At 39.0% G+C, this 26,225-nt stretch overlaps 1 protein-coding gene across 7 annotated transcripts in view; it reads left to right on the top strand.

Annotated features, from left to right (window-relative positions):
• The window catches only part of dmd (dystrophin), a 1,983,095-nt gene that overhangs the window by 1,839,567 nt on the left and 117,303 nt on the right, over positions 1 to 26,225 (top strand). For 6 of the 7 annotated variants that reach the window (XM_060833515.1, XM_060833512.1, XM_060833517.1 and 3 more), the window contains one exon: positions 3,310 to 3,339. The exons of the other annotated variant lie outside the window; for it this stretch is intronic. In XM_060833515.1, the coding sequence (XP_060689498.1) occupies positions 3,310 to 3,339 (30 nt within the window). The remainder of the gene's footprint in view (positions 1 to 3,309; positions 3,340 to 26,225) is intronic. 7 annotated transcript variants of the gene reach the window in all.

Consider the following 26,225-nt stretch of genomic DNA (forward strand, 5'->3'; position numbering starts at 1 on the left):
GATGCCCCATTCTAACTTGCAGTTGTAGTAAAGCTGTTTGTGCCTCTAAAGATGCACTTGGAGCAGAACTTTCCAACTACTTGCTGAACTGAACCTTAACTGGCACAAGCATCAGAGCAACATAAAGGCAGCTGTAGATTCTTAATTTAAAATCTTCCAAATGCCAATTTCATAAACTGAAGCTTCACAAATTGCCAACAGGAATTCACATTTAACAGAAAGACTCAATTTCAAGTAATAGAAATGGAAACCACCACTTAAATCGGAGCCACTAATATTGAAGCAACTTTTCCCATTTAAATGTATGTAATATCAGGAGGTACATTCCAAATCCAAGAATTTGATGGAATAAAGAAAACACAATAAATAAATCCATTTCTTTCTCAGTGATGTGATGAAGAACCAAAGAGAACACATTGTGTCTTTTCCTGGTTGCTCTAACATAAAGCCACAAAATATATTCTCTAAATATAGTTGGCAATTTTTTGTTAGATGAATTTCCCCAATACTCATTTATCTTAAAATCAATAGAATAAATACATTTTAAATTAATTTAGTTTATTTAAATTACCAAGTTGCTTGTATTCATTTTTGTCCAGTTGTGGGCCAAAACCTATACTGACATTATTTTCCAAGTTAGGAGGTGGAGTGACCAGCATCTAAGCCGAACTTTCTTGAGAATGAACAGCACTTCGACTGATTCACATAACCAGTATGCAGACAGTTTTAAAAATATGTACTTGGCACCCAGCTCCCCATACTGCACAGCTTTGTAGGTCATATTTGAAACAGAAAATAGGTAATAACTTGTTAAAATATGCTATTCAAGAACATTAAAAAGACAAATATTCTATTGCACTGTTTTAGTTCAGATTCTAGGAGACAGCTATTCATTTGCTACCTTCACACTTCTATACGGAAAAATAAATATCCCTTTTTCTAAATTCTCAGACTTAAGTCTCATGCATACAGGTTACTGCCAGGATAAGATTAGGGATGTAGGACTTCCTGATTCTGTACCAATAAGATACAACAGCAACATAATTGTTGATCTCACATTACGTCTGGACAGTCACAGACTCAGTCATGCATACAGATGTGATAACCTTCTCCAACAAAAGGGAATCTATTTTTTTCTCTCTTTTGGCATTCAATGGTATTACCATGCCTGCATCCCCTACTAACAATATTTTGGGCAGTACAATTAGATTAGATTAGATTACTTACAGTGTGGAAACAGGCCCTTCGGCCCAACAAGTCCACACCGACCCACCGAAGCGCAACCCACCCATACCCCTACATTTACCCCTTACCTAACACTACGGGCAATTTAGCATGGCCAATTCACCTGACCCGCACATCTTTGGACTGTGGGAGGAAACCGGAGCACCCGGAGGAAACCCACGCAGACACGGGGAGAATGCGCAAACTCCACACAGTCAGTCGCCTGAGTCGGGAATTGAACCCGGGTCTCAGGCGCTGTGAGGCAGCAGTGCTAACCACTGTGCCACCGTGCCGCCCACAAATTGATCAGAAACTGAACTGGTCTAGTTACATAAATATGAGAGCTGGCTGGTGCTAAGAATTCTGCAATAAGTAACTCACCTATTAACTCATTAAAGTCTATCCATCTTAAAATCAAGGTACAATTGAAAGGTGTGCTGGAATATTGTCTGAGAATGAATGTAGCTCCAACAACACTTAAGAAATTTGACACCATCCTGGACAAAACAGCCCACTTATTTGGCATCAAGTCCATTATTTGGAACATGCAGTTCTTCCACCATTGATGCTTAGTGGCAGTAGTATGAATCATTTGAAAGATGAACCGCTGAACTGCAGACACTCACCAAGTCACCCTCAACATCACCTTTCAAATTAATGACCCATATTACAAGAGCAACAGATACATGGGGGCACTGCCTCCTGCAATTTCTCCACTAAGCCATACACCATTTTGATTTGAAACTGTATTGCCTCATCTTCACTGTCACTGAATCAAAATGCTGGAGCTTCCTGCCTAATGGCACTGAGGAGTATCTAATTTCAAGGGCTATACTGGTCAGGAAGGCAGCTCATCACCACTTTTTCAAGGATAATTTTGGAGGGGCAATAAATGTTGACCAAGCAAATGTCCATAAATTATTTTTTAAAAACTGCATCTACTTTCTGCATTGAGGCAAGAAGGGACTCAATCACACACATATTAGATGTATCTAGACCATCAGACAAGCGTGCACAGAGACTACATCGAGACAATCAGATACATGCTCTCCCTTTGGACCGCTAGCAAACCAGACACACTGCACCTAAACTACTGAGGAGACACAGAAATTCCCTTTCTCTTATATCTTAACACTTCTTTTCCCAAAGTGAAGCACTCAAATCATTATCAAACTGTTTTTATGACTTGAATATCCAAATGGACTGAAGCTGATTTTCTGTTGGGTCTGTAGTTGCTACGGTGCCCAATGCTTGGGACTAAAGTAAACTTGTTAGTTTCACTAAGGCCAGCATATAAGAAGCCCAATTTTACTGGGTCTCTTTGTAAAGAAGAAAGACATGAAGCACATGTAACTTTTCAGGAGAAATGGCAGTATAGTGTTAAATGTCACCAAATTAGTAATCCAGAGACTCAGCGCTCATCATGTGGTGACATGGGGTTAAATCCTACTATGGCAGTTGGTGCAATTTAAATTAACAAAATCTGGAATTAAAAGCTTGTTTCAGTAATAGTTACCATGAAACCATCATTTTGTTTTTCTTCTATTTGCTCATTTGGTTCACTAATTTCCTTTAAGAAAGGATATCTGCCATCCTCTCCTAGTCTGGTCTGCATGTGATTCCAGATCAACAGCAATCTGGTTGAGTCTGAAATAGTTTAGCAAACTACCCAATTCAAGGGCAATTAGGGCTGGGCAATAAATGCTGGCCTTTGCAGTGATGCTGACTTTTTATAAAAGATTTTTAAAAATGCATGTGTAACACCTACACCTATTACACTGAATTCATTTGATGGGACACATTTTATTTCTGTCATATTGCATTTAACCAAACATATAAATGAGACTGTAATGATTGTACATCACAAATGCAACTAAAAGTCAGAAATCGAGCAAATCCATTCAGATTGCTGTTAAATTAAGGAGGCACAATATTTAAAGGTTGACTGACAAAATTGTTCTGGGAATTCAGGCTGTCACATTAGAAGTTAATGAGACACATACATTTTCTTTACTCTTTTCATGGGACTTATTTCCTAATACCAGTGTATCATTCTTCTAAGCAAGTCTTGTTTTTTTATTACAGTGCAAAGACTGTGATCGGAAGTAAACTAAGGTCATCAGAGTGAGATATCTAATTGCTTGTTGTCTAATAGATTTTGCTTGTAGTTTTTAGAAAGTTACCCTGCCATGCTTTATAGCTTTTTACACTTAAAAGCATGTGGTTTAGAAGCAATTTGTCCCTGTGTTGGCTCTGGGATCAATTAGTAATTGTGGAAAAGTGTCTTTCTGACAAGAATCCTTGATATGAGCATGCTTTTTTGTGACAAATTGAACCTTCCCTGACTTGTGATTGACTGTACCTGCGTAAGTATGAGTGCAAAATGACTTTATCTTATAAATAGAGGTCTATGTGGTTCAAGGAATGATGGAGATTATGAATTAATTGATCTGCAATGCACAGAAAAACAGTTCTACCATTTTTCTTATTGCGAATATTTTCTCTGCCTTTTAATTCTTTGTAGCTTTAAAGTACAGTATGTTGTTGAAAAATACCAGTTTAACAGTGTACCATCTTCAGGAAACTGTCTTTAGTTTTTTTTAAACTCTTAGGAACAATGATTTGCCATTTATATTAAGTCTTACATGTCCAAGACATGTGAGGTCAGAAGTTCAAAGGTCAAATAAGATGCCAAGTATATGAACAATCTGATTAATTTCAGACAGTGCCATGGAGAGATCTGGTATTGAGGCTTAGAGAGCAGAATTTGTGCCAGAAGCTAAAGGCAACAGTTTTGATTATTCCAATGATTAATTGGAGGAGATTTTGACTCATCTTTATTTGGATGACAGAGACGCAACTTTATGATTTGTTTCAGAATGCATCAGCATGCTTCATTTGCAAGGTGGCATGATGGTGAAAATAATGCTGTTTAGCATTAAATCCTGTAGAGAAGCAAACATGGCCTACAATCTAAATGCCATTTCCTTACGATCTCAAAATGGGAAATGATGGTGATCAACTCTCATCATGGCATGGCAAAAGAGGGCAATGCACTTTATTACCAAGCTGCAGTCAGAGTTGGCATCACAGTATGCTGGTAAATTCTTCAGTTGTTCATAGCAGCATTAATTTTCCTTAGCGTAGTTCACCATTTCCTTGGGGATTGGTTAGCTTGGGTGGCTGGATGGCTGATTTGAGATTCAGAGTGACACCGCCAATCATCTCTCCCTCTGTCTCTAATGAGAGAGCAGTCCTATTGGCCGGTAGGACTATGGTGACTTTACATTTAGATTCTGATTTAGCCAAATCTAATAACAGTTTTTAAATTGTGAACTCCCAAAACTAGCATTCCTCCAGACATGTGGTCAGGCAGTTTTTCACCAACACTGTTCCTACTTCTCCAGATACATTTGCCCCCTCACCCAAATATTTTGACCCTATTTGCCAATGCAGAAGGAAGTAACGGAAGAAATACTATCAAGAACGAGTGATTAAATCTAATTTTTTAAATCATGATAGTCTAACAGGTAGCTGAGCGCACTGAAAATGAGAGTCAATGCAAAACTAACATTGATCTTCAGTAAAACAAAGAGCTGTGGATACTGGAAATCGAAACTGAAACAGAAATTGCTGGAGAAACTCAGCAAGTCTAGCAGCATCTGTGGAGAGAAATCAGTTAATATTTTGAATCCAGTAATCCTTCTTCAGAACCAAAGTATTAACTCTGCTTTCTTAACCTCCGTTATTATTATTATTACTATCATTATTATAAGTAATAATCTTACTTGAAGGGCATGGTTAGGATAAATAGACAAAGTCTTTTCCCTGGGGTGGGGGAGACCAGAACTAGAGGGCATAGGTTTAGGGTGAGAGGGAAAAGATATAAAAGAGATCTAAGGAACAACCTTTTCACGCAGAGGGTGGTATGCGTATGGAATGAGCTGTCAGAGGAAGTGGTGGAGGCTGGTATAATTGCAACATTTAAAAGGCATTGGATGGGTATATGAATAGGAAGGGTTTGGAGGGATATGGTTCGGGTGCTGGGAGGTGGGACTAGATTGGGTTGGGTTATCTAGTCGGCATGGACAAGTTGGACCGAAGGGTCTGTTTCCGTGCTGTACATCTCTATGATTCCACTTATCAAACATTTATTGATCTCAGACTGGGAAGCATTATTTGTTTTCCACACTGTAAATAATCTAATCTAGTCCCTGTCCACCTCCACCATTTAGAGGGCACAAGTACAAATTCTGATACTTATTCTTACCTATTTAATACGCAAGGTTTTGGTATCATTTTTCTGCCCCTTCTCTACACTTGACTTCACTTTGAATTCCATACCTTCCCCCTTCCACCCACAGTCACTCCATTAATTTCCAATTTAGGAATACAAGAAGGATGCTGAAATAATGCCGTCAGTGCAGTCAGGTTTCAGTGGCATCAAATGTCCAACAGGGAAATATGTCAGACAGTTCAGCAGCAAGGTTGGAGGTTCCAGGCAGAAATCTGCTTTGGGACTTCATTTCCATAGCCTTGATTTGATATTCTAATCACAGAAAAGGCAGGGAGACACTACAGTGATTACTTGAGAGATTGAATGAATTTTTATTAAACATTAATAAATTTAAATGTTAATAACTTTAAACCTTTATGAAAAGAGTCAGTTTGAGGATAATATTTCATTGATTTGTGAATAGAAATGGGATGGCTGCTCTGGATCAAAGCCAGATTTCCATTGTTCTGTCAGCAAAAAATAATTTTCAATGAAATTTTGTCACTGACAAATTACAAAATTGAGACATGTTGAATAATGGTAAAGAAATGCTCCTCACTGTCTGTCATGGTGATTTTCTTGTTTAAAATAAATTAACATACCAAACTAAAACCCAAAGATTCATGAAAATCCAACTCAAATGAATTGTATTTTTCTATTCAATTTCCAATTGCTTGTATTTAGAACTGTTTGCCAAATACTCTGAAGTGAAGGTGTATGTGCCTCAGTTCCTTAAGGTCCTAGTAATTATACCTGACCAAAAGTAGTTGTACTTATCGATGTAATGCAATAAATCTTCCACTCACTACGAATAGGCCTAAAGTGAAAAAAAGACAAAGGAGGATAGGTGGCAGCAAATTACTTCAAACAACCCTCACCCAGTACTGGTAGAGGGACTAGGAGCGGACATTTGGGAAAATACCACATGATTGCGGCCAGCAGATCTGACCTCTATCACAAAGAGAAAATCCAGAAGAAAAGAATAAATATTGAAGCAAATAAATTTACCACCTTCAGAGCAAACTTTGTCAGGAGGGTCAGACAGCAGCGGATTACACAATTCCTGAAAGAGAGCAACAGCAACAGCCATAGAAGCGATGCAAAGGTACATGCAGCAGTCCAAAGGCAGAGGTTCATTTAGAAGTTGATAAGGAGCAAGAGTGTAGGCTAGTAAAGGAGACCAAAGCTACCTACACTTAGAAAATATAAAGCTTTCAGCAAAGGAGACTTTGTAAGAAGCAATTGAATGCTCTTGGAGTTAACATTGGAGATTGCCACAGGAAAAGGGAACAACTTTATGAAAATTAATAAAAAGCCAAAAAGAGAATCCTTGCCTCTCACAAGGAGCATTACCACCACCAACATTGTGCTTTACAGGTGCAACAGCAAAGAACAGTGCATGTCCTGGAAGAGAAATTTAGACCAGAGCTACAAAATCAGGAAAACTGCAAAGTGCATTTAAGCTGAAAAACAAAAAAATTAACACAATGTAGTGAAAGAGTCAAACAAAGGATGGAAAGTCTGGAAGATTTAAAAGGACTCAGACTCAGTAAATAAACCGTGATTTTAGCAAGAAAAGGTTTGAAAGCCACAGCTGGAGATGTTTATTTAAAAATTTAGTGTAGAATGAAGGGCTTGGAGTTTTAAATCATTAAATACAGGAAAATGTCTATTTTACTAGGGATGAATCAAGAAAAATCTATCTTAGCTGTAGAAGACCAGAAAAGCCCTGGAATATGTGGATAGCCATCATTTTGATAGTTTAAAAAGACAAGGAAGTCCTGACAAAGGCAGGAATCCCTGAAAGTAGTGTCAAGATGACAAAGAAACAGATTTAAAATGTTTAAAAGTAGTAAATCATAACAGAACATACAGTTAATGTAATTTAAAGATTTGTTGAATAATTTAAAACATTTTAACACAAAATAACCTTTAAAAATACTAACAAAAAAAACCTTGCCGCATTGTCATATTACAGAATTTTTGAATCTCTGTGGAAGAGAATTTTTACGCAGCATTTGTGAATGAGAGGCAAAAATACACACGCAGAATACAAACAATGTTGAAATACTTCAGATTTATAACAACTTTATAATAAGAAGATGCATCAGCACATTGAGCATTATGTCAAAGGACATGCATTGGTTAAATTTAAACTTGATAAGAGTGCCAAGGTAACTATCCTAACAGGCCAGTTACCTCTGCTGAAGAAGCAGAAATTATAGCATACAGCAATGCTTTTTTAAACCAGTGTACAATGACAAGGTGAGAAGTGTACCATGAAAATTTTGGGAAGTACCACCACTTTCCCTGAGGTTTGAGGCCTTGACCATGCTACCAATCTACTTCAGAACCTCAATGGCTGCTATTGAAGGCAGTATCTACTGGTGTGAGCTGCCCCTGTTGACTGCAAATGTGTTATCTTCTGGAACTGCACATGCATGGACTTCCAATACTGCACATGCGCAGAGGTTTAACCATCCACATGCTCAGACACACATCACTGTGCATGCGCAGGAGAAGGCCTGCCATGGAATTGTTGTGTGCCTTGATACTGCAAAGGTTGGAAACCACTACAGAAATGAGACCACGTGGCTAAGGTGGAGTGACTGTCCAAAGCATAGGTATGCCACAAGGCACACTGCAACGCAAGGAGCATGAGAGAGTTGACTAACTGATCAAGAACAATCAAAAAAAGATTAATTGGGCTTGCTAGACTCGGAATAGAACGCAAAACAGATATAGTCTACAGAGATTACTTGTGATGACAGAAAAGAAACATTTCTAAAAGGCAGGAAGAAACAATGACCAGAAAGCCAAGAGAGATTTTACCAAACTTGACAAGAACAAGAGTGCTACCATTTGTCAGTATTGTGTTGGACAATGGCCAGGACAAATTGAATTAGCCAACAACATATACTTTGAGCACCAACAACGTCTCATAATCATTGGTGAATTCCCTCTGGGCTGCATAGATATTGCCAGGTGTATAGTCAAGACTCTGTTAGTGGTTTGGTGTCCAAAGATCTCAAAAAAGATTGAAGATCTCATATCTCATTGTGCAATCTGTGATTGCACAGGATTGTTCTGTTTGAAAGCACTCCTGTTATTGCTGCTGACAGATCAGGAGATAAAACCTAGCAAAGTTTACCAGAAAAACAAATACTGAGAACAAGAATGAGCAGTGCAACCTGCCTGAACTCATTGTCAAATCCTTAACTGAAGGTGTCCAGGCAGCAGAACAGCCTGCTGAACAAATTGGTGAAGCAGAACAGTCAATTCCAGTGACAGTAATAGTGCTGAGTGAACAGCAATCTTTCAGTAACACGACTAAGATTCTAAAAAGGTTTACTTCACTAGTCAAACAACAATGATGGATGATTGAAGACATCCAGCCTGATCAACTACTCTATGGAGAAAATCATTATATAACTCTATGGAGAGAGTCTTTATATAAGGCAGAATAATGTTCATGGATTCAGGACCTGGGCAATAGAAAATGGACAATAGACAATAGGTGCAGGAGTAGGCCATTCTGCCCTTCGAGCCTGCACCACCATTCAATATGATCGTGGCTGATCATCCTTAATCAGTATCCTGTTCCTGCCTTATCTCCACAACCCTTGATTCCTTGAGAGCTCTATCCAACTCTTTCTTAAAGGAATCCAGAGACTGGGCCTCCACTGCCTTCTGTGGCAGAGCATTCCACACAGCCACCACTCTCTGGGTGAAGAAGTTTCTCCTCATCTCTGTCCTAAATGGTCTACCTCGTATTTTTAAGCTGTGTCCTCTGGTTCGGCACTCACCCATCAGCGGAAACATGTTTACTGCCTCCAGAGTGTCCAATCCTTTCATAACCTTATATGTCTCAATCAGATCCCCTCTCAGTCTGCTAAACTCAAGGGTATACAAGCCCAGTTGCTCCAGTCTTTCAGCGTAAGGTAGTCCCGCCATTCCAGGAATTGACCTCGTGAACCTACGCTGCACTCCCTCAATAGCCAGAATGTCTTTCCTAAAATTTGGAGACCAGAACTGCACACAATACTCCAGGTGTGGTCTCACCAGGGCCCCGTACAGCTGCAGAAGAACCTCTTTGCAAGAAGAAGAGATTGCCTGACCTAGGCATCAAAGCTTCTTCATAAAGAGACCATCTCTTCCAAACAGAAAAAAATTGCACCACCCTAGAAAACCATGATAAAACAACAAATAAATTATTTGTTTCAACAGAGCAGTTGTCTCCTTGATGGAAAGTTGCAAGATTAAAGGATAACTAGTGGATGTTTTGGAAGGACATATTAAAACACTAAGTACTAGAGAAACTCAGCAAGGCTAGCAGCATCTGTGCAGAGTGAACTAGAGTTAACATTTTCTGTCCAATATGACTTGTTGCCAACAGTGACAGTACTTTGCTTTTATTATGATGTTTCAAGGCAACGAGGTGAGTAGGGAAGAGTTCCTCTGCCAAGGAATTTCAGAAGATTAAGTGTTTTGCAGATAATATAATGGACTAATGAACAAGGTCAACAGAGAAAAATGTCCTGTATAAAGAATAGCCAAGGGATAAAAGATTCTCCAACAGAGAAATCATCCATACATCAGAATCGAGGTCAACAGTCCTCTAGCAAGAAACCTGCCATCGTTCCCAGTCTTAAGAGAATGCAGAATGAGAAAAATATGAAACATCAAGATTAATCGCACAGAACATTGAGTGTAGGAATTGGGAGGTCATATTGTGGCTCTACAGAACATTGATTAGGCCACTTTTGGAATATTGTATGGAATTCTTGTCCCTTGGAATTCTCTTGGAAGGATGTTGTGAAACTTGAAAGGGTTTGGAAAAGATTCACAAGGATTTTGCCAGGGTTGGAGGATTTGAGCTATAGGGAGAGGCTGAATAGGCTGGGGCTGGTTTCCTTGGATCATCACAGGCTGAGGGGTGACCTTATAGAGATATATAAAATCATGAGGAGCATGAATAGGGTAAATAGACAAGGTCTTTTCCTGGGGTGGGGGAGTCCAGAACTAGAGGGTATAGGTTTAGGGTGAGAGAGAAACAAATTAAAAGGAACCTGAGGGGCAACCTTTACATGCAGAGGGTTGTATATGTACAGAATGAGCTGCCAGAGGAAGTGATGGAGGTTGGTCCAATTATATTTAAAAGTCATCTGGATGCTTGTATGAATAGAAAGGGTTTAGAGGGATATGGGCCAAGTGCTGGAAAATGGGACTAGATTAATTTTGGATATCTGGTCAGCATGGACAAGTTGGACTGAAGGGTCTGTTTCGTTGCTGTACATCTCTATGACTGTATGAATTGCATTTGTGAAGTCAGAGATTGGGGGAAGATGGGGCATTTCTATCTGCAATATACTTAGGGACATTCTTGTATAATGAGCTTATTCTGTGCAAAATGTTTGGGGAAAAATGTTGCCTAAAGTAATAGTTCTTAATAAGTTAATGCAGCTGTTACATCAGATCCACTCTCTCTCAGCCTGTGGGTGGAGACTGGAGCTCTATTCCAGCTTTCATAAGGAGTAATACCAACTGTACTGACTCTCTAAGGTCCCCCTAATTATGCCTGACCACATGTTGTTGTACTCACTGTTGTACTCATGGAATAAACATTATTGTTCCCTCAGTACAGTACATCTTTTGCAGTGACTCTACATTGCTACATCCTATAAAACTATATGATCATAAGAAATAGGATCAGATGTAGGCCATTCAGCATCTCGAGACTGATCTGACATTCCTCACATCCATTTTCCCCCATTTTCTCCATAACTCTTGACTCCCCATCCTGATGTACAATATGTCTATTTCAATCTTAATTATACACAAGGATTCTGCCCCCATAGCTATCAGTGTTAGGAATTACAAAGACTCCCCAAACCTTTGAGCAAAGAAATTCCTCCTCATCTCCATTTTAAATTGGTGCTCCTTTAGTCTGAGACTATGCCTTCTGGGCCTAGACTGTTCCATGAGGGGAAACATCCTCTTAGCATTTACCCTGTAAAGACCCTCAAGAATCTTGTTTGTTTCAATGAGATCACCTCTCATTTTTTTTAAACTCCAGTCAGTAGAGTGCCAAGCTGTTTAACCTTTGCTATGAGGACAGTCTCTCCATACCAGTATCATCCCAGTGAACTTGCTCTGAACTGTTTCCAATGAAATCATATTTTCCTTAAATGTGGGGAACAAAACTTCTTTCAGTGTTCACCAACATCTTGTACAGTTGCAGCAAAATGTCCCTCCTCTTCTGTTCCAACTGCCTTGAAATAAGGGCCTACATTCCATTAGTCCCCCTGATTACCTGCTGCACATGTGCGAGCTTTGTGTTTCATGAACACGTACACCCAAGTCCCTTTGTGTTGCACCTTTTTTCCATCTAAATATTGCTCTATTCTTTTGATCTTCTTTAAAAATGAATAACTTCATATTTTCCTACATTATATTCCACTTGCAAACTTTTTGCCCATTTACTAAGCTATCAGAATTTCTAGGTAAACTGTTTGCGTCCCTCTCACAACTTGCTTTTCCACCTAATTTTGAGTCATCTGCAAATTTTACTACAGTACATCTGCACGTCATGAATGTATAATGTAAACAGCTGTGATGCAGCATTGATCCCTGTGGATTTCCACTGGTCACAGGTTGCCAAGCTGAAAAATAACCCCTTATTGCCATTCGCTGCTTCCTGCCCAACAGCCTGTCCACCCCAACATACTACCTTTATTGCCTCTACCACTAACCACAATGAGGATCATTAGCAGCAAGCTACCTCAAACAATTCTTATCCAAAATCGCACGCTGGCAAAAGTGATACATGCCACAGGGTAACCTGTCCATCCTGGATTCGAGGTGGATATGGTCCTAAGAGCTGTACTGTGTCATCTTGACTTGTCCTACCTGCCTTTCTTCCTTTCCACCTGTCCAGTCCACCCTCCTTTCTGACCTATCACCTTCATCCCCACCCCCATTCACCCATTGTACTCTTTGCAACCTTCCCCCACCCTCCTCCCTGACCTATCACCTCCATCCCTGCCCCCATTCAACTGTTATACTCTATGCTACTTTCTCCCCACCCCCACCCTCCTCTCATTTATCTCTCCACCTTGCAGGCTCTCTGCCTCTATTCCTGATGAAGGGCTTTTGCCCAAAACGTCGATTTTCCTGCTCCTCGGATGCTGCCTGAACTGCTGTGCTTTTTCAGCACCATTCTAATCTAGAATCTGGTTTCCAGCATCTGCAGTCCTTGTTTTTACCCTGTGTCATCTTGAGACATGATAGTCATTCCCGGCAGACTGGTCGTACCATGATGACAGTAAGAGGAAAAATTTCATTTGCTCCTCTTGTATAACTGTTTCAGTATGGCGATTGGTGGTTAGCCAGCACCTTCAGGAGAGGAAGGATGCCATTGCTATCCAAAATATTTTTGTTTATATAATTCAAACCTATTTGCAACTTCTAACTTCCTTGTGTCAAGAAGAATTATATATATTCTGCCAAAACTTGCTCTGAACAATTCAGCTGACTTCCCTTTCGAGCAACTGATTGTCGCCTAGCAACAGTGACCAGCACTAAAGCTGCGTCAGCCTGACTGGGCATTCGAGAAGAAAATATCCTGACAGATTTTCTTTTCATAAATAATTAAAATTTTATCATTGAAAATTGAAGTAATTGCTAATGCAGTCAGCAAAATGTGTGTGTTACACTGTTTGCACAATTCATTCCATGTTTTATAGTGAGCTGCTGTGTGTATGTAGTGAGATGACATTCAATTCCATCTGTGTTCCAAGTGTTTCAAAACTGCCATGCAAATATCTTTTGTGGGCCTGATGGTGTTGAAATCCCAGCTTGATGTAATCACCATGGCAGAAAAGTTCAGGAATTTTGCATTAAATGTCACAGTGAACCTTATGGTCATTTCTTAATGGGTTTGTAATCCTTAGGAACCAGAGCTGAGCATCCTTGTCCTGATTGAAGTAGTACCTTTGAGATATTTAATGACCAGTTTCATTATATTTTCAGCACAGGTTGCCACAGACAATCAACAAAACGTTAAAATAATGTTGCTCTGGTCTGAGGAGCAAGTGATATTTGAATTACTTTATCTAGTAAATAAAGCAGTAGATATGTCGAAAGCAGCTGCTGCATGAACAAATTATTCACTTATTGCTCCTGGTAAAAAGTGTGAATCACTGGTCAGGAAAGTCTTCACCTGCAGGCCAGGTTTTCTATCATTTGATGAACAGAAATGTAGAGCTGAGGGCAGATGATTTTTTTTGACCAATGTTCTTTGTGAATACCTTCATCTCACCAGGGAATTTGGGAGAGGCATCTCTCAAGGACATAAATAGTTCTGATGGAAGAGTTGTGGCAATTCAGTATTATTATTTTTTTTTTACAGAATGCCTGTTATGAAGGCATTGACTATTGCTGTAATATGGTCCATAGTCCCTGTCACCCATCAATATTTCATCCAAGAGGGGATGTGTTTTTTGACATGGGAGTATCAGTAAATTATGCAATTCTCGGCTTCACCCTGGTTTCAGCTGACATCCAAACACTCAAATGCATTTTCCTTCAAAGGTCACAAAAAGGTGATCAGGAACTGGTGCCCTGACTAATTTTTATCCTCCCTACTCACAGGCACTGAAGATAATAGGAACCTGTCTTCTGCTTTCTTTGATGGGATCAGCCAGTATAATTGAAAAGTGAATCTTGAACCTCCTGATCTATTTTCTTTAGTTTGCAGAATAAGTTATTGGCTGAACTGTAGGAGCACTCCTCACTGTTGTTGCTGTTTAACCTTTCATTACCAATATAGTTAAAATCCTAAACATAGCTGAGAACCACTTTTCTCCCCTAGAAAAGCCTACTTTTCTGTTCTGATTGTCAACATTCCTGCGATCTTTGGGATTCCAGCTGAATCGACAAAAATCTGCCAGTGACCAAAGAAAAGCATTCCTGGAAGGGAACAGGTCCACAAACCAAACTTGGCCAAGGCAGAGTTTTTGTTTTCTCTATTCTCTGTTTGCTCTGTGCCACCTTTAATGTCGGGAAGTTACACGGCCTGTGTGAGGCCTGCTCCCTCTGTGCTTGTGTAATATCATGCTCAGAAACTCCAGCTCATCACCAATTGGACATGGGCACCTGACCCGAAAACTGTAACATTGGAGTGCTGTGGCTCTGATTGGTTACAGCAGCACTGGCACTTTGCTATGGCTGGTCACTGGAGATTTGAAGCAGCTATATGCAAGTAACATGGGTGAGTTTAATCGTGTCAATCTACCGTAATCAATATCAGTGTGAAAGTCTAAAATCAGTGCTGGACATGAAAGAGAGAAGTAGGTGAAAGTAGGTACAGCAGCTGCTGGAGATTAAACTCAAGATTAGAGTGATGCTGGAAAAGCACAGCAGGTCACACTGCATCCGAGGAGCAGGAAAATCAACATTTCAGGCAAAAGCCCTTTATCAGGAATGGCTGAGCAAAAGGGCTGATGAAGGGCTTTTGCCCAAAACATTGACCTGCTGTGCTTTTCCAGCACCATTGTAATCTTGAAAGAGAGAAGGCTTCATTTGAATAAAAATAAATTTGGTTCGAGCTTTCTTTGCTAAATTGCAAAAATTTTTGGATCTTGCTATTTTCCCAACTTTCAGGCTATATTTTGGAGAGATGCAAAACTGTGAATAAAGTTTTTTTTTAAAGTTATGATCTAAGTAGGATTTTAATCCAGGAGGTATTAATACACTTGGTGTAGTTTCTTCTGGTAACCTGAAGTATTTGAATGAAATAAGTTTAGTATGTTTGAATTATCATTTTCTCCTCTCTTTGTCCATTTCACTATTGGTCATGCTGAACAGTTATAATGCTCTAGTTAGCCCACAACTAGAATATAATGTCCCATTATGGTCACTACATGGTAGGATAGATGTGAAATTCCTTGAGAGATTTCCAAGAATGGTTCCAGGGATTGGGATTTTGGCTCCAAGTTAGCTTGGCAAAACTGGGTGTAGTTTTCTTTGGAATTAAGGAGAATGACAGGAGATTTGATAGAGAGGCAAAGAGATTTACCAAAATGTTGCTGAAAATTAAAGGTTTGAGTTCGAAAGGCTGGAAAGACTGGGACATTTTTCACTGGAGCATAGGAGGTTGAGAGGTGACCTAATAATGAAGGATATGGATAGGGTTAATGGTAGGTGTCTTGAGCTATGGAGATTAACAGGGGAATAGTTACCCCCGCAAAGAGCCAGCATTAGCACAGTGTGCCAAATGACCATCTTCTGTATTGTAAATGTCTCTTGAGAAGACTGAACTGCTCAATATTCACAAATCAATTGTGAAAAGCTTTTCACTGTATTTTACTGTTTTTCTCACTGTAAAATTCACATGACAATAAAATCATTCATATTCATTTTCTCACAATTTTTACGTCCAGAAAAAGTGTCCAAAGTGACGTTTATGTCCTTTACAAGTTACATATGTGAATTGTGCCAACTGAGGCAATAATTAGCCTGCCAGGTTTTGAATGGAGCAAGACTTCTGCATAAATATCAATTTAATACTAAATGGAGTGCAATCCACTGCTGACTTTCTATGCATATAATATTTCATGTTTTTAAAACTTGCTTTTCAGTTGAAAAGTTTCATTTTTCTTGTTAAGTATCTTATTTTCACCATTACCAGAAAAGGTTTGTAAGACTTTTCTCACAAGTATAAATGGCATGAAACTTTTAAAAGATATTTGAAAGAATTTTCTTTCAGTGGGGATAAGGTATTTTGTCCTCTCTTGTAGCTGGCATTCTGAGGTTGAGTTCAAGCATTTGTTCCATTGAACGTTATTTGCTCAGATTACTATCTTGAAATTTAGCTTCAAATCCCTTCATTTCTGTCCATAGGCTTATTCACAACCCATGTCATTCATGTGGACTCTAGCAGGAATTTGTGAACTAAAGAATATTTGTAAGATTTCTAGGTCTGTTGTGACTCAGTTTGTACCACTATGCAGGTTGTGGGATCAAGTTGTATTCCAGAACATCAACACTAAAACAAAGCTGATATTGCTTTGCAGAGGTGCCATCTCTTTGTTCTGATGTTCGCTGAGGGCCCATGTGCCCTCTCAGGTTGCTGTAAAAGAATACATAACACTGTTTGAAGATGAACAATGGAGCTAGCCAAAATCTATCCCTCAATAAATACCTTAAGAAGTACTTTCTGCTCTTTTTGAAGGAATTACATCATGTAACATAGCTGCCACTTTTCCTACAATAAGACAGTGACTCCCCTTCAAAGCTTCATTGGCTGTCAAGCACTTTAGGTCACTGGGTGGTCAAAATGCTATGTAAAAATAAGTCTTTTTAATAACACCATGGCGGTGAACTTACATTTTTTTAAAATAAAGGTTATTAGCATTGTCTGAGTGATAGTTCTTATGCATGAATCATAAGGAAGTAGGTTCAAGCTTCACTCCAGAATCCACAGCACATAATCTAAGCTGATATCCAGTACAAAGATGCCACATTGTCAAAGTGCCCTCTCAGTTGGATATAAAGAATCCTTATTCAAAGAAAACAGGCGATCTCCTGGTATTCTAAACAATATTTATCTTTAACTCACACCACTACAACAGATTTCATAGCTTTTTTTCTCATTGGTGTTGTACAATCCTGCTGTGTTTAATTAGCTGTAGCATTTGCTGATAGTACAATAGGACAATACAACTGTATTTCAAAAATAGTTTATTGGGTGTGAAGCAATTTGCAATGTCCTGAGGACATGAAAGATACTACATGAGTGCATGTTGTTTCTTTCTTCTAAATGCCTGGTAACTTAACACCCAACAACAGGTTTGGCATAACAGTGAAACAGAACTAATCTGACATTATTGTCTCTTCACAGAATATACCTAATAACATGATACTTGATGAAATTCAAATTGTACTATTGCTGAGATTCCCACCTGGATATAAAATTTCAATTCTGAAGGATGTTGACAGCTATCAGTTGCATGCTGTTATTGTCATTATTTTAATAGTAGGGTCCATAAACTTGTGGGTTTTTTTTTCAAATTTCTGCTGCCTGTATCCAAAGCCACAGTCTCAGTCCTGTGCTTACTGGTGTGCGTTATTTCAGTTTTTAAATTCTCATCCTTATTTTCAAACTCCTCCATGGCTTCATCACTCTCTTTTTGTAATTCTCTCCAACACCACAATCCTCCAAGATAGCCATGCATCTCTGATTCTGGCCTCCTGGGGATCTCTGGTTTATGTCAACCCAGCCATGTACTCAGCTGTTTGAGACCCAAGCTCTGAAATGCCTGATTAAATCTCTCCACCTTTCTACCTCTTCAACATACTTCAAGATTCTCCTTACAATCAACCTCTTTGATCAAGCTTTTGATCCTCTGCCTTAATATCAGTTTATGCACCTCATTGTCAGTTTGCGTCTGATCAGACTCTTAAAAAAAGCACATTAGGACATTTTATTATGTTAAAAGCCCGAATAAAATGGAAGTTAATTTTTCAATGTGATCCACAATGAATTTCAATATAATAATCTTTATCAAATGTAATCAAGTAAATATCAAAATGCATCAGTAGGACAAATATTCTGTGAATGATGGTCACAAAAGTTTTGACCAAATGAATTAGAAATGTATGAGGCCATACTAACATGAAGAGAGCTATATATAAAACAAAACAAAACTACTATATTAGGCTTGAGACATATGCCAATTATTATAATTCTAAATTATCGATCTTTAAGTATAGTAGAATCCCTACAGTGTGGAAACAGGCCATTTGGCCCAACAAGTCCACATTGACTCTCCCACCCAGACCTATTCCCCTACACCATTACTCTACATTTCCCCTGACGAAGTCACCTAACCCACACATCCCTGAACACTATGGGCAATTTAGCTTGGCCAATTCACCTAACCTGCACATCTTTGGATTGAGAGAGGAAACTGGACCAACCAGAGTAAACTCATGCAGACATGGAGAGAATATGCAAAATTGCACCATAGCCCAAGGCTGGAATTAAACCTGAGTCCCTGGCGCTGTGGGACAGCAATGCTAACCACTCAGCCACTGTACCGTCCTTGTATCATTGTAATTGGGATTATAAAACCGTCAGTAGTAGTGAATTAACTGCCAATAAAATCAAAAATCTGAACTCTTAATCTTACAGAATCAAACATGAAATCAGTCATTGTTTCTTGAGAAGGGTCTTGGAGGCACTTTTTTCTACAAATTAATTATTGACATTTTATTGACTTATTTAGAAAAACAACAGAAAGTAGAAACAAATAAATAAAATTTGCTGGTTTATAGGGAAAGACTCATAGAGCCATAGAGATGGACAACATGGAAATACAGCCTTCTGTCCAACTCATCCATGCCGAATAGATATCCCAACACAATCTAGTCCCACCTGCCAGCACCCAGCCCATATCCCTCCAAACCCTTCCTATTCATATACCCATTCAGATGCCTTTTAAATGTTGCAGTTGTACTGGCCTCCACCATTTCCTACGGCAACTCATTCCATACATGTACCACCCTCTGTGTGAAAAGGTTGCCCCTTAGGTCTCTTTTATATCTTTCCCCTTTCACCCTAATCTTAGCAGGACTTGGACGCTTAATGGTAAAGTCCTTGGGAGTGTTGCTGAACAAAAAAAAACTTTGGAATGCAGGTTCATAGCTCCTTGAAAGTAGAGTCACAGGTAGATAATGGTAGTGAAGAAGGTGTTTAGTATGTTTTCCTTTATTGATCAGGAGTTGGGGGTTATGTTACAGCTGTACAGGACATTGGTTAGGTCATTTTTGGAATATTGCATGCAATCCTGGTCTCCTTCCTATTGGAAATATGTTGTGAAACTTGAATGGATTCAGAAAAGATTTACAAGGATGTTGTCAGGGTTGAAGGATTTGAGCTGTAGGGACAGGTTGAATAGGCTAGGGCTGTTTTTTCCTGGACCATCAGGGACTGAGGTCCTTATGGAGGTTTATAAAATTGAGGGGCATGGATAGGATAAATTGATAAAGTCTCTTCCCTGGGCTGGGCAGAAGGATAACTAATTTGATAGCTCATTCAAAATACTGGCCTAAGCAAAATACATTGAATGGTCTCCTTTCTGCTTTGTCATTCTATGAACTTTAATCAAGTTAATATTAATCAAGTTAATCTTAGTAACTTAATACTTTTATTGTTGACACTTCATCAGAAGTATAAGTTCAAGATAAATTTGCCACTTAATGGGCAAAATAACATAAAATAATGGATTAAAAGGCATGAAAAATTCTGATTTCTATCAGAGGGAAGCTAGTGGGTTAAATAGCAGGCAAGTGTTTTTGAAATGTTGGAATGAGATGAAAAGTGACAGCTGATATATAAAGATCATACTGGTGAGACAACAAGCAATCACTCAAAGACCAAAAGGTCATAGAAAGATGCTCAAATGGTATAGAGAAATGAAAGAAATACTAAGTGATAATAGAAATGATATGACATGCAGAGCATGCCCTCCTGATTTCAGTCAGTACAACATTTCAGATGTAGACTCTTGAACTAATTTTGTTTTTTTTTTAAAAAAGGCCTGTGTGGAGTTTGCACATTCTCCCAGTGTTGCATGGGTTTCCTCCAAGTGTTCGGGCTTCCTCCCACAGTTTAAAGATGTGCAAGTTAGGTGGATTAGTTATGCTAAATTGCCCATAGTGTCCACGGCTAAGTAGATCAGCTATGGGAAATGCAAGGTTGCAAGGATAGCATAGGGCTCTGGGTCTGGAAGAAATGCGCTGAGAGGAGCGGTGTAGATTCGATGTCCTGAAGCCCAGCTTTCACACTGCAGGGATTCTATGAGGGCACTTTCCCTGCCACATGTACCCAACAACCTCTATATTGAAGAAAGTGAGGACATTGGCTGCTGGTGTAAAGTTGCTGAAGTTTGAAGGGCTGCAGGGAATCCTTGAAGAAGAAGAGGAGATATTTTTCCCTCAGTTTCCACTTGCAAGATTAGATTGGAAAATCAAAAGGTAGGGAGGTCAAAGTGGCAATTGAAGGAAATACTGAGTGGCAAGTCCTGGATATTGCACCAATGCTGATGATTTCAATGCGAGAAACTGTACTTTGAGAAGCAAAAACAGTGCCCTAGTGTTTTGTTGTGTTCATTTCTCAATGTAATTTGCATGAATGCAACAGCACCAGAATTTTAACTGAAACATGCATGCAGCTGAAATTGATATTTTGTACTAGTTTGCAAAGCTTTGCTCTAGAAGCCAACCCTACTGAAAAACCAATCGTCTCCACTGTGGTGAATTTAGCACCATTCGGAATTTCTACTACTTACCCTAATTTATAGGTCTTTGAGGAGATTTGAAAAAATAATCTTGTTTTTTTGTCTAGGTGTAAGGACAGTAGTAAATGCTGTCAAAGATTTTGTTTTTTTCCTAATTTACTAAATAGTTGACCCTATGTACCAATATATATAGACGGTCACTTTATACAGTACATTCACTTTATACAGTCACTATATACCAATATGTCCAGACAGTCACTTTCAGTTATTAAAATTGAGTTTCTGAGAGGTGTAAACCAAGAAGGATTCCCCTTCTCAACGTCTCCTCTTGCCTGAGACATGGTAACCCTCACATTCAATCACCGCCAGTCATCTCTTGTTAATGGGAGAGCAGCCCTGTGGTTTGATAAGACTATGGTGAGTTTACCTGTACCTTACTGAGAGATGGTGTATTCAGAGTTTTTTTTGTGATAAACCTATTGTTTAGGTTATAAATCAGACTGTACTACATTATCACTCTTAATATATTAAGGCTGAATTATTTTTACAATTTTAAAAATGCAACATGTTTCATTGCAGTTTTATATTCAGTGATATGAAAATAAGTTTGAGAGGAAAGAAAAATTTTTCAAACCTGTTTCAGAAAATCTATCCAGTAGACCACAGCACAGGGAAATGTGCTGTCTCACCTCAGAAGGAATATTTGGGGCCCTGGATGATTGTTTAAGAGGTGAACCAACCGATGTTGTACCTGATGCATTTACCTATAAAGTGCCATTGAAAGGAATGTAAAGGAAGATGCATCAAAAGTCTAAACTGAAATTTCCTATCATAAGTACATTAGCAGCAGCATAATTTGACGCCAATAAAGTCTTCAGTCACATGATCAAAAAATTGGTCAAAGAGACAGGTTTGAAGGAATCTTTTAAAAGAACATAGAGAGCTGGAGAGGTTTAGGAATTGAACTCCAAAGCTTAGGCCTTTAACGGTTGAAGTCATATTTTTCAAAGGTGCAGCAAAGGCCAGAATTAAAGGAATGGAGCATGGCTGCAAGCAATTACTTCAACATTTAGCATGGTCACTGTAACGGTACAAGACTAAAACTTAACAGCCCTGATACATTCACTTATTATTATATTGTTAAGATGCATAAATGAATGCACATTATTTTGTAGCTAACCAATTAATTAGATCAATTTGGTTTGTTGCTAACTAAGCTCCAAGATCTCTTTTGCTTTGGCATTGTTTTCAAGGACAAGCAGATGTGAATGCATTTTAGAATTGAGAACCTTACAGGAAAAGAAAGTGAGGGTATTTAAGAGGGTATTTAGTGTTTGTTATTTGAGGAAGTAACCCCATCGATGAATATGTTGACCCAGAATTTGTTGCAGTGGGGCCTGTTAGACTGTTCTCTACAGGTTTAGCTTTTCAAATGTTTAGCCCAGAAATGTAAACTGAAACCAGCTTACTGAGGGAAACCGAGTATCTTTTTGACCCTGTTAAACAATGGGACAGTCTATCTCCCAAACCAATGAAACTAAAAATTGAGAAATAAGCAGAGAAAAAATTAAAAGAAGGGTGAATGTGAGTGGGTGAATCCAATGTCAGGTTAGGTTCTGAAAGAGAGTTAGAGAGGTGGACAGGGATTGAAATAGATTGAAGGACTGGGATAAGTAAGAAAGAAAAGTAATTTAACAATTTGGCATTTCAAAAACACTTAACAGTAATTCAGAAATTGAAGCAATGAAGCTCCGCACTTTCCACTTTCTGAACAAGAGTCGTCACTCAATTGCTGTACCATTAAATGCACATTTGCCTTAAGCTTGGATTGTGATTGTCTTTGTACCATATTTCAGAAAGTGTCAAAGTTTTCTAATGTTGTGCTTGCCCAATGGATATTTTTCTTGAAATGTTTGAGGTATTTGGAGTACCTCATTTGGATAGAGTTTGGGGAAATGTTGTATAACCTATGTGATGAATAGCCAAGACTTACTACTGAAATAGGGAATAGATTTCAAAAGAAAGAAAAGTCTCTGGTTGACCTTTGAAGAGTCATTGAGTCATAACAGCACAGAAACAACCAGTCCATGCTGACCATGTTCCCAAACTAAACTAGTCCCACATGCCTGTGCTTGGCCCATATCCCTCTAACCTTTCCTATTCATAAATCTATACAAATATCTTTTTAACATTGTAACTGTACCTGCATCCTCCACTTCCTCCAGCAGTTCATTCAACACACGAACCACTCCCTGTGTAAAAAGGTTGCCCTCATGTCCTTTTAAATCTTTCGCCTTTCACCTTAAAAACATGCCCCTTAGTTTAGAACTCCCCCACCCTAGGGAAAAGACTCCTGTCACTCACCTGATCTATGCCCCTCATGATTTTATCAATCTTAGTGAGGTCACCCTTCAACTTGTTACAGTCCAGAGAGAAAAGTCCCAGGTTTTCAGTCTATTTTATGTCATGTAGTTTTGGATTGAGCTTTTTCTCCATGTTAAATTCCACATAAAAAAATTAAACGAGAGCCACTGCTATCATCAAACTAATTATTCTCAAGTGCCAAGTGATATGTTAAAACACAACTTCCTCTGGCAAATGCCCCATTTATCCACACCTCTTATGTGTGGCATTGTTTTCTGTCCAACACCTCAAGTTTCCATCTTACTGAATGCCAGTAAATTGCCACTTTTTCTAAAAAACAATAACCATATTTTAAAATCTGGCCATAAAAAGTGCTTTGGAACATGCTGAGGACATGAGGGGCACTTTAAAAATGCAAACCCTCCTTCCTCCACAGCAGTCAATTATTGAGTATTGTCATCGGCCTGGCATTGTTTCACTTATTAGATTTTTAATGGAGAATGGTGTTCATTAAATTTGGGTTCAGAACTTGTAATTCTGCAGTTATTCACCTTTTAAACAATATTTATTCTTCCTGCCAGCTACAACTTCACATTTCCCCATGTTGTAGTCCATGTATTGGATTTTTTATCATAGAATAGTGTGGAAGCAGGCCATTTGGCCCATCGAGTCTGCACCGACCCTCCAAAGAGCATCACACCTAGACCCCACCCTATTCCTGGAACCCTGTATGTCCTGCAGCTAATTCACTTAGCCTCTGCATCCCTGGATACTATGGGCAATTTAGCATGGCAATTCAACTAACCTGCACATAAAGTCATAGAGATGTACAGCACAGAAACAGACCTTTTGGTCCAACTCGTCCATGCCAACCAGATATCCTAAATTAATCTAGTCCCATTTGCCAGCCCTTGCCTCATATCCCTCTAAACCCTTTGTATTCCTATACCCATCTAGATGGGTTTTCAATGTTGTAATTGTACCAGCTTCCACCCCATCCTCTGGCAGCTCATTCCATACAAACAACATTCTTTGCATGAAAAGTTTCCCCCTAGATCCCTTTTCTATCTTTCCCCTCTCACTACAAACCTATGCCCTCTAGTTCTGGACTCTCCCAACCCAGGCAAAAGACCTTGTCCATTTACCCTATCCATGCCCACTCAACCCATCTGCATTCTTGTTATATCCTTGTCATAACTTATTTCCTTCCAACATTTGTGTCATCTGCAAATTTAGCCACCATGCCATTGATTTCCCACCCCCCCCATTAAAGTCATTGATATAACATTGAAAGCCAAGCACAGATCCCTGCTCAACCCCACTTCAAACATCATGAAGCCAATCTGAAAAAAAAGCTAATATTTGATCTGTAGTGGTATGTTACCCCAATACAATAGGCTCCTACTTTGTACAAATATGTTTTATCTGGAACTGTCAAATGCCTTCTGGAAAGTATAAGTGCACCATACTAATTGTTCCCCTTTATTCATAGTGCATGTTATTTCAAAGAATTCCAAACAGATTAATAAAACACAATTTCCCTTTTACAAAATTAGGCTGACTCTTCTCAATTGCCTTGAGGTTTTCCAAGTATCCAGTTCTGATTTCCTTAACAATCAATTCTCAAACCTTCCCCACAGCAGTCATGATTTGGAGATGCCGGTGTTGGACTGGGGTGCACAAAGTTAAAAATCACACAACACCAGGTTATAGTCCAACAGGTTTAATTGGAAGCACACTAGCTTTCAGAGCGACGCTTTCAATTAAACCTGTTGGACTATAACCTGGTGTTGTGTGATTTTTAACTTCCCCACAGCAGATGGGAAGCTTCCTTATCTATAGTATCCTGATTAGTGCCTGTCCCTTCTTGAATAAACAGGATTTATTTATTATTTTCCAATCTGATTGAATCCTTTCAGAATCTCATGAAATTTGGAAAATTAAGACCAATGTATCTACTACCTCACTAGCTACCTCTTTTAAAACCCTAGGAGGAAGTCCATCTGGAATAGGAAGCTGATCAACCCACAACTCCATCAGTTTGCTTCCCTAGTGATTATTATTTCAAGAGGCTCTTTTCTTCCCCATTTATAGATGTTACTGGGATGCTTTTTGTATTGTCTGTAGTGAAAACACGGGCAATTTATATCTTAACTACCCATTCTCATTCACTTTAATTATTATTTTCTTTTTCAGATACTTGAATAAACTCACTTTTTTTTACATTTGTAGCTAGCTTACATTCATACTCTAATTTAATAATTTCTTTATAGGCAATGTTTGGTGGTACTGAATGCTTGAGTTCACTGTGCATACGCATTCACATGGCAATGTGCCTACATACAGTTCGAGGCCCTGAACATTATTATGTCTTGCGCAAAAGTCTGCAATGCGCATGTGCACAGAGCAGGTGCGACATTCAAATGGGGCTGGAGGGGAGAGAATGGATGGGCTGCTGTGATAACAGTAAAAGCCTGCGAGGATGGTTCATAGGGGGATGGAATGGATGGGGGTGGGGCATGATTGGATTCGCTGGGGGACGGTATTAATGGGCCCCATCAGTTCTCTCTTCTCCCCCCATCCCTGATCTCTTTATTCATTCCCCAGCAAACATGTCCCCAACTATTCACAGGTAATAATGATAAGCACCTTGAGCATCAGGAAACACAGCTTTTTCTCAAATTGGTAGCCAGCCCAATGACAAAGACATGCATGCAGACATTTTTCAATAAAACACCTTCATTAGTGCATGAACAAATATCTCCCTAGATCATATTGCATATGCTCCTCAGTGTAATAAAATATAAAGTGCAGCCTTTTCATATTCTGACCAGTCATCTGACCTGCCAGGGGCCTTTGTCGATCATATGGTTTTTCATTAAATTTGACGGAAGCTTTAACTTATTTTATTGACCACAGTAACTGGGTATTTCCCTTGGAGCTTTGCTCTGCAGTAGAAATGTATTTCCTGAAGTACTCCTTTAAATGTCTGTAATTCCTTTTGCACTAATTTATCTCCTAGTCTAATATGTTAGTTCAACTCAGTTAGCTCAGCTTTC

This window comes from Hemiscyllium ocellatum, chromosome 12 (assembly GCF_020745735.1).
Source record: "Hemiscyllium ocellatum isolate sHemOce1 chromosome 12, sHemOce1.pat.X.cur, whole genome shotgun sequence".
Classification (NCBI taxonomy): domain Eukaryota; kingdom Metazoa; phylum Chordata; class Chondrichthyes; order Orectolobiformes; family Hemiscylliidae; genus Hemiscyllium; species Hemiscyllium ocellatum.